The 12252-nt window shown below is 42.0% G+C and overlaps 1 protein-coding gene across 1 annotated transcript; it reads right to left on the reverse strand.

Moving 5' to 3' along the window:
* Positions 1–3491: 3491 nt before the first annotated feature.
* SERLADRAFT_404808 (uncharacterized protein) lies at positions 3492–5243 on the reverse strand (the record flags this gene model as incomplete). The annotated part of the gene is made up of 5 exons (XM_007312617.1): positions 3492–3830; positions 4163–4291; positions 4374–4532; positions 4718–4800; positions 4859–5243. 5 exons carry the CDS (start codon positions 5241–5243, stop codon positions 3492–3494), a joined length of 1095 nt encoding a protein of 364 aa, XP_007312679.1.
* Positions 5244–12252: the final 7009 nt, after the last annotated feature.

Consider the following 12252-nt stretch of genomic DNA (forward strand, 5'->3'; position numbering starts at 1 on the left):
GTATAATCTTGGCCATATAGCTCAATTGGTAGAGCAGCTGGCATGTATCCAGAAGGTTCCAGGTTCAATCCCTGGTCTGGTCATTATCCAATTTTATCCAAATGATCTTTGGGCCAGTTAGAAGGGGTACTATGTGTGCCATATAAAGTTGTAGATAGCTTAAAGATCACTCTGAGACGTCCAAATTCTTGTGCCTGGTACAATTTTTAAACAGATAGTAGATAAAGCTTTATATTATAGAACTTACCTGTCAAACCTGTTGATTCACAGTCATTGGAGTTTATTACTATAATAGTATCAAACCTAGGATGCTGTCCACCAACACTTGAGGGTTTTGCCTTTACAGCATCCATTTGGTCATCAAACAAGTCCACATTGTTTCCAAGAGTCTAAAAGGAGAATTTGAATAAGTGGAAAATATCAAGGTTTCGAAATGGAAGAGGATAAGATCTTGTTTGTACTCTGGAATGGGGCTGCTGTAATTTTTAATTAAGATAGATTTTTAGTACGTCCTCAAAGCCTGGGCAAGAGCACTTTTCCATGACAGATATAAGTGATTGCTGGGATTTGCTTGGATTCTTTGCAATAATGATATGATGATCCTGAGACTTGGCACAAAGGAAAACATCTTTATCGTCTTTTTCCATGCTCATTTTAAGATAACTCTCAAAAGCAATTATTTTTTCCCTATGCAGCAGCCAGGTAATCATTGATAAAATTGGATAATGACCAGACCAGGGATTGAACCTGGAACCTTCTGGATACATGCCAGCTGCTCTACCAATTGAGCTATATGGCCAAGGTTATACAATGTAGGATCTTAAACATAACATGCAACCACAGACGTTTTACACAGAATAGCTGCTGCATACTGGGCTGGCTTACAAATCAGAGGTATTATCCTATGGAGTATTGGTATGTCAGAGTATATTCTAACAATCATTTGAGGAGCTTCATTCCTCTTATTGGACCTCCATCTATCTTTAGCAAAGTCTATATGAAATCTTTCAAACATCTCCATATTGTAGTTGTTGGTGGTGCCAAACCATGTGATAAATGACAAAACTGGATAAACCCGGTCTCTGCCAAAGCAGCCATTGTTCTCCATGGAGCATAGCCACCACTCCATTGAGTAACCATTGTTCTCCTAGGAGCACAATTGTACTCCTAGGAGTCATTATACTGTAGCGAGTAGCACCTCTGACTATAAGTAGTAGGGGGTTTAGTATAGGAATACCTCAGTCGTTTCTATAGCCTCTTGGGCAGCGGCTGAGGTATGTTACATTACATTTATTAGAGATCACCTTAAACTAACATCTATTGTAGTTTCACTTAGGTTTATTAATAAACTCCTGGTAGTGTAAGAGGGAATGAAATTTAGGTATTGTAGCAACCAAGAGTTAGTTACTCTGGTGCACAACTAGAACAAACTATAGAGGTAGTGATGAGGGAGTGATTACCCCTTAGGTAGGACCGTGTTAGTTGTGGGTAAACAACAGGAGGACTCGCTGAGGAGTCTCCTGGATCTATTGAGGTATATATACTACTACAGGTTGTTTGTACATGTTGTACTATACAGTTGATAAAGCAGTGGCTGATGATGTCAGAGGGCACAGTCTGTGTGACCAGCTCCACTGCATGAGAGACTTGTAGCTAAAACAAGGAAAAAGGCAGTGCAGCACGAGAAAGAGGAGTTTGAACAAAAAGGAAAGTGCTGCATGGCACAAGGTGTGAAAACTACAGTATAAAGTTAGTGAGGAGAATGAAAATTAAAGGTCCAAAAATTGTGTATCGTAACAGGTATGTTGAAATGGTCCCTGATGCCAAGACAAATACAGATATCTTTGTGTTGGTGAAAAATATTGAGAGATCGGGCAAGGTAGCCCGAGGTGGTATCATCATGCATTGTGTATTGTGCTATCTGAATAAAGTCTAAAAGTGATCAATAGGTAATTATAGCATGACATGGAAGTTTGCCAATAAGGCATCCCAATAGTATCTTTGCCATATCTTTCCGTTCCTTCCCCCCTATTTGACCAAGAGCAGAAAGGCCATTCTTGAAATAACAAACACCAAAGCAGGGAGGAAGTGCTCTAATGCGTGCATCAAGGTCTTTAGGATCTAGTAGTTTCTGGCACCAATGCACCATGTGCTTGAAAATGCCCTGGTATAACTGCTGGAGGACATCAGGAGTGATTGCAATATGGATGTTACAGTTGTGTATCTTCCTTAGCCTTGTTAATTACTGACTCTGTCCATTGATCAGTACGTGGCTCTCCTGCAGTAGAGGCTGAAAGCTCTTCTGGAGGTTGTTTGTATTTGGGGTAGGTACCATATTTTGAGCACATCACCAGACACTGCTCTGGATAATCTGCCACATAGCAGGCTAGCACAGAGTATACTCTTCTCACTGCTCCATCTCCTCCTACCACCTCTATTCCATCCCTCCCAGCTTTTGTTAATGGGTCCAAAATAATCTTCATTGACTCATGAAATAGTCTCTGCACTCTGGATGACTTTTCTCTCGGAGTGTTACATGCCTATGATTTTGCTTACAGACAAGTAGCCAATTAAGATACAGGCATGCTGGCTTGGCCTCCGTTGTATTGCACGTGGAATATTGCCCAAAGTTAGATACACAGGATAGGCAGATTTGGAATCTGAGAACTGTGTCAATTGTGTTTTGTCTGTAGCAATTACGACTGGTGAAAGAGCTGCTCCCTTAGGTAGACGTACTTGCACACATAAGAGTCAACGTTCAAATAAAATTAAAATTCCCAGCATAATACTGACCTGGATTGCATGCCACCGCTTTCCAGTCCACATTTTATTGTAAATTCTATTCTCTTTCTGTGCATTACTGAATATCTTCTTAGGTTTGTAGACAATGTGTTTTGCATGGGCTGGGTTGCCAAGGAGGCTACAAATGGCAGAAAGGATATCACGGTAATGAATTAGATGCTTGTCATCAGGGGCATCTGGGAATGCAATGGTTTTTGACGTCCAATCAGCTCTGGATAGAATACCAGAATCAACTATCTTGTGTAGCCCTTTAATATTGTGATAGGACAATCCCAGTCTCTCTTTGACCTGAAACAATGGCTTCTTTAAGGAGATCCAGGAAGTAAATAGAATAAAGACATACCACTGGAATAGCTAACAAACGGTCAAATGATTTGTGACCTATTCCATCCTGGATCGCCCAACAGGCGACTCACCAGTCTGTTTCTGATGCAAATGGAAAAAACCTAGTATCCTGTGGTCCAGGGGCATCTGGGAAATTATTATCCATATCCACATCGACATATTTGTCTACAGCCCCTCTTGCCCCTTCAAACTCTTTTCTCCATCTCTTATGCAAGGTATGGTCCATACATATTATCTGACCTACTGTAGGGTGGTGAATTTTTATGCTCATCATCATTATCATTCAGAGAAATGGCATTTGGATGATTATAAGGACCTGCTGCCTCCCCTGGCTCCAGATCCTCCTATTCAGGTTGCTTGAGTAGGATGAATGCAAATAGATCTTCTTCAATATCTTCCACAGTATCTCCAATGGATTCCTCCTGGAATGGATGTGGAGGGCCATAGGGATTATCTAAATTTTCTTCCACTAGCAATCCTTGCCTCTCCAAGTTGCCATCCTGCTGGGTTAGGACCTCTCTCAATTTACCCTTGCAGTACCAAGCACAGCTTCTTGCAGAGCCAAGGTGCGTATTGAGGGCACGGGTGCTGGTAAAAGCTCTGCCACATGATGCTGGGCATGGGTGAGGAGTATTACGGTTGACAAGCATTTTGTTGGGTTGGAGAATGAGGAACAATGAATGCTACAGAGAACCCAATTTTACAGATGTCAAACAAGGTCACATTACAAATACATAATTATTTAGTACAAGGGTGCTTAGAATCTGCAATATCAGAAGCAAAGAACAAAGACAAGGCATTATGATGGCGTTTAAGAGATTGGAGAGTAACAGCTTGCAGACAATTGGATGCCTTGACTGCCTGAAGAGAGGATGCGGAGGAAGTGATCAAATTCGAATACCTTGCCATACTTCCACTGGTCCTCTTTGCACCTGAAACATAGCTCAACACCAAAGGGGCCTGGAATGCAAATCACTCGTCATCAGACCTCCAAAGATCCAGATGATGGACAAACCCTGATGATCTGCTTCCACTTTTCATTGCATTGAATTTCCTCTAGAGCTTCCCCGAGGATATCAAAAACATTGTCATGGGAGGCATGCAACAGTACAAAGAATGGTGGCGGACCCGCCTCTACAAATCTCTTTGAGAGGAACAATGTGGACCCAAACAAAATCTTACAGAGGCGCTTGAAATAAGGGGTTGTAAAGGCAAAGTTCAGATACATTATTTTCAAGAAACAAGCTGAGACCATCGACTCTGCCAAAGGTCTGATACTTGTGGAAAGCAGCGTCAGAGCGGGTAAACATTGAAGTGAAATCGGGATTTAGCCATTCCTTGATGTTGTCTTTTTCTTTAGCATCTGCATCTTTCATCTCATACGGCTTTACCATCAAGACACACATGGCCAGCAATACGTAATAAAACAACTCCAGGTCATGATCGGCAGTGTGTCAAATCCAGTCACCAGGCTGTGTATTTTGCACTTCCACTGCCATAAAAGGCTCTGTCCCCTGTAAAAAAATACATCAAACAAAATAATTTAATGATGGCCGATATAAACACTTACTGTACACTCAAGAACATGATTTCCATTACCAACCTGCCAGCCCTCCTTACTCAACTGTTGTATAACCTCATCAAGAGTACCCTCTGTCCAACGTCCACTCAGGTTGATTATTATGTAAAAATAAATCCAACAAATAGACACTCTGGTCAGAGCGGATTATTTCTTCCTCGTGGTTGAAGGTGGATAGCATGGACTTCACCAACTCTTGCAGCTTCTGGACCCCACCAGATTTGAATCCAAAATAGTGGTCATTCTGGTCTGAATCTTCAGACACGTTATCTGTACGTTTCTTTGAGTCGTCTGAATGCTCCGCTAACTCTTCAGTATCTTCAAATACAGCTACAAATCCCCAGTCTGCAAGTAAACCCCTCCGTATGTGAGTATTGGGAGGTGCACATCCCTCTGGAGCTTTCAAAAAGGGCCAGTCAGACAGTGCTTGATCCACAATAAGGGAGTTGCTGATTGAGCCATCCTGGTGTAAGACTTTCACAGAAACTTGGCCTGAAACAGAGGTCACCATTGCCATATTGTGACCTAGTTAATGTCAGTATAGACAAATTGATAGTGGGTATGATACTTGCTTTTGATGAGATCAATGATCACGACAAGGAGCTCCTTTAGGCAATTAAAATCTGTTATAATTGCACCAGCAGGTGTAGTCATTGAACAAATGTGAACACGCAGTTAGTAAGGGTGGTGTGGATGAGCCAAAACTTGGGCCCTCTCCTTGTTTTTCAGGGATAATGTGGAGCCAAGGGCATCATGAATATTGGACGTGGAATTATATTCTGGACTTTGGCTTGATTGATCATGCTGGGCCCATCACTTTGAGCTGCAAACTTTCTCTTCACAAATGAGATGTGGGACTCCCTTTACTCCTTTTGCTTCAAGCAGGCGAAAAATTGTACCCTCAGTAAGACTGCGGTGAGTATCATGCCAAGTATCCTTCACTATCAGATTGACACCTTTTAACCGCAATATCCATGGGTCATCTGATCTCCTTAATATAGGTATTTGTGCTTGCCTGACTACAGTTCCACGCCCATGGATGCTGTCAGAAATAAAGAGAATACAGTGAACCTTCAATTCACCCAAAGTGCTGATGCGAACATAATTGGGGTTAGCCCCAGTATTGTAGGCCAAACACTCGTCTGAGCCATGGGAACATCCAAGGAGAAGGTGTTAGTTACTGGTGAAAATTGAGTTCAAATGTAATGATTGAGCCACCCTGATCCATGTAGAGCAAATTGAAGGAAGAACCTCATATAGAAAGACCTTAAAAGTGCATGAGATCAGTAGGAAACTAGATAATAATGTAAGGAGTACCTAGAGTGTAGATATATCAATCTTGTGCAGCCCTAACAAATGACAATCTTCCCATAAGCTGTTTGTGTACCTTGTCAAAAGAGGCTTTATTTTCCTCTTGGTCCTTGAGCTCACCAAGACTGTTGGCATTTCTTATACTTGCAGGAGGGAGTTTAAGGGGATAAAATGTGTCACTGTAGGATATGAGCTCAAGATCTGGGTGGCGCCTTCCACCAGCATCACCGACTACTTGGATAGCATATGCAGAAGTCCACCATCTGAACCTCTTGAAGGTGCCAGAATCCACAAGCTGATCAACTTTGTGAACCAGATAGTTCAGAAAATCTGCGACCTCTCCTTCTGAGCCAGGGCTCCATGGTTTAGTCAAATCAGACCAAGAATGGCAGGTGCTCAAACACCTGCTCAACTGCCTTTTTTGGCTATCCCAAAAATGCTATCCATATTGGAATGTGAGCTGCTGGCATGTGCACTGAGCATGCATAGGAATGACCTTATGCATCTGGTGGAAATACTCAATAGTATCCAAGACCTGAAGGCCTGGTCAACTTTCAGAGCAACTTATCAACATTTCTATTGTACCCATCAATTTTGGCTGCATTGCCAGGTGAGTTTTCAAGTTTGATTTCTGATCTGGCTATCCTCAGCTGAAACTATATATTCGTCAGTTCTATTTGAATCCGAGTTTTTGTTAGGTGAAACCTCACTAGGTACGTTTACATTTTTCTTTCCAGTTCCTCTTTGGAGAGCCAACGGCACCATTCAATACTACATCTAATTTAATAACCTACCTAAAGAGCAATCAGCACTACCAAACATGCTTCCCTGGTTGGACAAGTCTCATCTTTCTACTGGCACTGATACACTTCAAGATTCTGGTTCTGAATCAATCAACCTACCCAATACCAGCCTTCCAAAAAAAACCATTATGGCTTCCAAGCAAAGCAATCAAGGGAAATCCAGAGCAACAAGACGACAAACCCAACAACCTCAAGACCTGGCACCAGCTTCTGAGCCCCATCGCCCTTGTCCTAGGGGTGGTATTACTTTTGCACTGCAGCGTCAGGGTGGCGAAGGTACATGGTGACAATGAAGTAGTCCCTGGATCAACGCAAGCAAGGATGTCAGTGCCATCATTGCCACTCTTTCATCCGCTTGTTGGGGCTCTGACACGCACAACCTTGGCTCCTAAACGTCAAGTCTGCAATCCAGGAGGGAGCATATCTCAATGAATCACTTATGTCAGTTGTTGCCCGTTGCAAGGGACTTAGTGGCAAGGACATAGCAGTCAACTTTCTTCTGATGGTTAACCTTATGCAGCTTGTCACAAAATGTCAAAGGTAAGTACACTTGTCTTTCTCTCATATTCAATATCCTTCGCTCATATCTCAAATTGTAGTACCAAAATACAAACAGGTCTCTCTCTCAATAGAATATACAATCAAGAAATTACACATCTGTCCAATAAACCCAGCAAAAGGGCATTCTAAGACTGGCATTTCACTGGAAGCAAGTTTGCAGCCCTTGCTGGTGGAGGCTCCATATATTTATTAGTACTTCTTGCCGGCTGGGTCTTTGTGTTTCAGTTGCTGCCATGGAGGGCACTTCACCATGGGACCTTGCCAATTTGCTAAGAATGCCAAAGAAAAGAATTGAAGATAGTCGCCTTTTATACACCTCTGACAAGCTTTAAAAAGAGACTATCGAGGGAAATTTAATTATCGACCAAACCATTTCTACTATCAGTTGCATGCACCTCTCTTTGCCCATTAGCATGGCATTAATGTTCTCCCTGGCTATACTTGCGGAGCATCAGCTAGCCAATGAATTTGGTTGCACAAATATCAGCTCTACAGACTGTTTTTTTGATTCTGTTATCTTCAAGTGCGTGCTATAGTTTTTAGCTTTATTGAAGTTTAATAGGATATCCTTGCTAATGACAATATACCTAGTAACTTTGTTTTACTTAAGTGTGACTGTGTCGCCTGGCAGTCTTGCTACACTTCCACTATTTGCACTGGTAATCCAGCTATCCCTCTGCACTAACTGGGTTACAACATGCTTGCACCACTGGAACACTCATTTCTGAGTAGGCCATACAGTCCCCTATCAACTGAAATCAATGAGGAAAAGGACTGTCCTCTTCCCAACTCCTATCCATCTTGCTTTCTCAGCGAGAAAAACATCACCACCATCCTATTAAGAACAAAGCTTGAAGGAAGTGTCTAGCCACTTGCTGAGAGCAATCAGGGACTGGAACTAGAGTCCAATGTGAGTAACTTTATTATTAGAGAGTATGACAGGTATACAGTACCTAGAGTCCAATGTGAGTAACTAGAGAATAGGAAGCATTGGACTCTGCAGTACTGTCCGAAGTTTTGTAAACAAAGGTAAACAAAGCAGCCACAAAGGCAAAATAATAGAGAACACAATCAATAGTGGATAATAGAAGAATAGATAGAGAAAGGAATGAAAATATATAGGTAGCACAAAGGTGCAGAATCACCAAAACTAACACATCCCTACATCATATAATCATTCTTTGGCTGCAAACAAAGTCTTTCAGGAAGAACACGGTCGCAATGCCAATGTCCTGTGGACTGAGAAGGAAAGGGAACAAGCAGTGAGGGGCCATGTAGCAACAGACACTAATGACTTGCAAACACAGGTATGTGGCTACACATTGGGAGCCTTATCCGATCATTTACCTGAGTTATTGCTAGCTTCAGTCTCTGTATCAAAATGATGTAAAGGCTACATGTGAGACATACCTGAGGATCCCAGCAAACATCATTTTGGGGTAAGTTCATTGTACACTATTCTAATAATCACTCTATCCACAAGATTGAGCTCCAGCTGCCTGAGGAGTATGAGCTATTGGCTGAAGTTGCGTCGATTTTGCCTGGCAACAATTCGTCTCCAATATTCCCCTTCCTTTCACTGGTGATTAACCTCAATGTCTCTATCAGAGGTCATTGAGATAGCAAAGACAAGGACTTCTGTCTTATCCTTCCTATTGGTAATATCTAAGGTGAAGCCCTACACACAAAACAAATTGTTGTCGAGAATTTGCACATTTTGCATTACAAAAACTAACAGCCATTATTGACCACTGTGACAACACCAACAAGACACAGTCTTGAGGCAGTGGAGCACAATAAAAACAACACTCAAAAGAAGAGGAAGAGGTGGGAGTGGTTATCCATTAGGTTTTGACAAGTTAGTTGTTGGTAGACAACAGGAGGACTCGCTGAGTCCTTCCCCATGTATTGCTTCTGTATATATACTAAAATACATGAGGTACTGTACAGTTGTAAATAAAGTTTAAAGTCTGATGTTTAGCATGTGACCAGTCACATGGTGAGCCTAGACACTGGTCAGGTGATGTGTTATATGATTGGTCATGTGACTATGAAAAGTCCGAAAATGTAAAGTAAAGTAAATGGTCACATGATCAGTCCACATATTCACTGGAAATCAAGCATATCATAGTGAACTATAGTGAACGTGTTCACTATATCATGGCTACAAGGTGCAAGAAAGTCAAGCAATCTCTAGCTTCACAACGCTGGCTAGACAAACCGGGGTGAGATCATTTAATTTTCTCTGTGATTCTCTTTGATTCCATTATTAACATATTTTATACTTTAGTGTACGCTATTCAAAATGATAAAGCCAGACTCAGGTCAGCTAAGTACATATATTTTCCTTTGACTCTTGACTTAACACTTCATTATTGTACAATTTGTTGGAATAGGAACCGCGCAAAGTGAGTTTGCGTCTTTTTACAGTGGTGTACATGCTCTGATCTATCTAATGTTGTACAGAAAGATAGAAACAGAATCTGAGGCAAGCACCACTTGTGCTGGAGCCATGAAGAAGAGAGAGAAAAAGGAAACCGCCACTCTCTGTAGAGGTCCCTCTGCCTTCCAACCTTCAGCCTCCCAATTATTGAACCAGCTTCGGAAGAGGATAGTTGAATGGGAGATTGGCTGGGAACCCTAAAACACTTGTTTGAGCCGTTTGAAGAGGGCCTGGGTCAAGCACAAAAGGAGAATATGAGTGGCATTGAATATTTTTTTGAGCAGTGCAACATTCATGCAAAGGAAGGGCGGACAATCCTACAAGACTTCAAGGCTCACATGACTCACGGTTTTGACTACACAGTGTCACCAGAGGAAGTACAAGATTGGTTTCTGACAGTGTATGATTTGATGCTGAAGATTTCATTTGAGGTCAAGTTCTTCAAAATCAAAGTGTCCGAGTACGTGCATGGTACTATCTTGCCAGATATATCAGGTAAGAGAGACCTGTAATGCTGGAAAGATGAAGTATATATTTTTGGACATTATACTCCAGTGTGCATAGCAAAAAAATCCTAGAGAATCAGTCATATAGCAAATTTCCTAGTCATTTCATAGGGATTATCCTGTTCAAGTTGGCAGGCTTGCCAGAAGTGTTGTACAAAAAAGGCAACTATCTTTGAGGCGTGTGACAGCATTGTATGTACATTGGCTGTGAGTGCTTGGATTTCCAACATTGTTCTTTGCCCAATTCATTCACCATTCCAGTAGCAGTTCCCCCAAATCCCAAGGCATAAGTGTTTGTGACAGTCGGGTGGCTGGTTTTTTCTGCAATGACCAGTAAGTCCATTACTGGTGTTAGTATCAGTTTAGGGGCATACACTCAAATCACACCCGAGCGCTGAATGCTGAGCTGTGGTGGGTGCACATCATATGCAATCCTGACACGCCTATTTTTTGGCAATGCAACCATAGGGGCAATCAAGAATCAAGCACACCCTTGGAGTAAACATATTACAGTCCTACATGGTGACATGATTAATGCCTTTCTCCACTATTCTCACTACTTACATTCATTCTTGTGCCGTTCAATGATGGATCAAGTGTTTATCTATTGTTGTATGTGCTACATTTCTTCCCCAATCTAGTAATCATATTGACTCACTGCAAAGAGGAGCCGATGCACTATCATCACACCAAACCTTCCACGCTCACCAAAGGTAAGTACTCGTCACTTGGTGTTATAACTTCTAAATGAAACTAAGCTAACTGTTATCATTTATCAGAGACTTTGGCTCACTTTTCACATGACACCAACATTTGCCACTGTGATATTGTGATGATCTTTTGCGATTATTATATTTAGTTATCATATATTTCTTGCCCAAAAGTTTATTTAATGTTGATGCAGGTTTAATATTTGGTGGTCCTACTAGGCCGTTTTGGCCAAAACACCGGCATATTTTTATTTTATTGGCATATATGCAAGTAAAGAGTAATACAGAAGAGGTCAGCTCCTTCTCCCCTCCCCCCCCCCCCCCCAACCAGAGACCCCCCAAGACACAATTGTCACTTCAAAGAAGCAGCCTCCATCCATCCATGTCCAAATTCAATTTCCCTCCTCCAAATGAGATGTTTCAGGGAATGGCGCAGGATAAAGGCGAGAGGGAGAGACTTTGGAACTTCTTAAATGATCCTCTGGAAGTCCCCCCTGCGCTGATAATGTCCAGAAATAATGGTTTTCGGAGGAATGAGCTGGAGGATCGTACAAGTTATGTACTGGATGCAGACTTAGACAACACGACATTTCGGAGACGGACCTTGGCACTACGAGCAATTGCCAAAATAGCAAGTTGCAACAGTCTAACACCAGAGATGCAAATGGAAAACTTTCACCGGTGTGCTCCAAGATTGAACAAAGAATCAAAAGGTAAAAATATACATGTTTGGTCTTTATCTATTCTTCACTGCTAGTCTTTGTGGGATTGCATTTCCCTGTCACACAAAGGGAAAGATAAGTGGCAGCTCTGGAACAGCCAAAATTATCTGCAACAGTCAAAGAATAGGCTTACTGTGATTATGATGTTACGGCCATATCCTAGAACGGGATGGTTTGGCTCATTCCATAAAGGAATAGTTATGCAATATTAGACCCATTGTTTACCTTTTCACTCCCAATTATGGTCCGGAGTATAGCCATAGTAGGCTTTCAGTCAGCGCTGTGCTTTTGGTATGTCGCACCGAGTGATTTCGGCGAATGCTCGTAGTGTGGACCTGTTGTTAGCCTCTTGGCCGAGGGAGACAAGCTCATCCACAACATTACCTATGATGCGGGATACACCATACCCCTTTTGGTTCAACCCACTTTTCTAAGAGCCCCAGTTCCCTGTAGATCACAGGCCAGACAAG

Source organism: Serpula lacrymans, assembly GCF_000218685.1.
Source record: "Serpula lacrymans var. lacrymans S7.9 unplaced genomic scaffold SERLAscaffold_1, whole genome shotgun sequence".
Taxonomy (NCBI): domain Eukaryota; kingdom Fungi; phylum Basidiomycota; class Agaricomycetes; order Boletales; family Serpulaceae; genus Serpula; species Serpula lacrymans.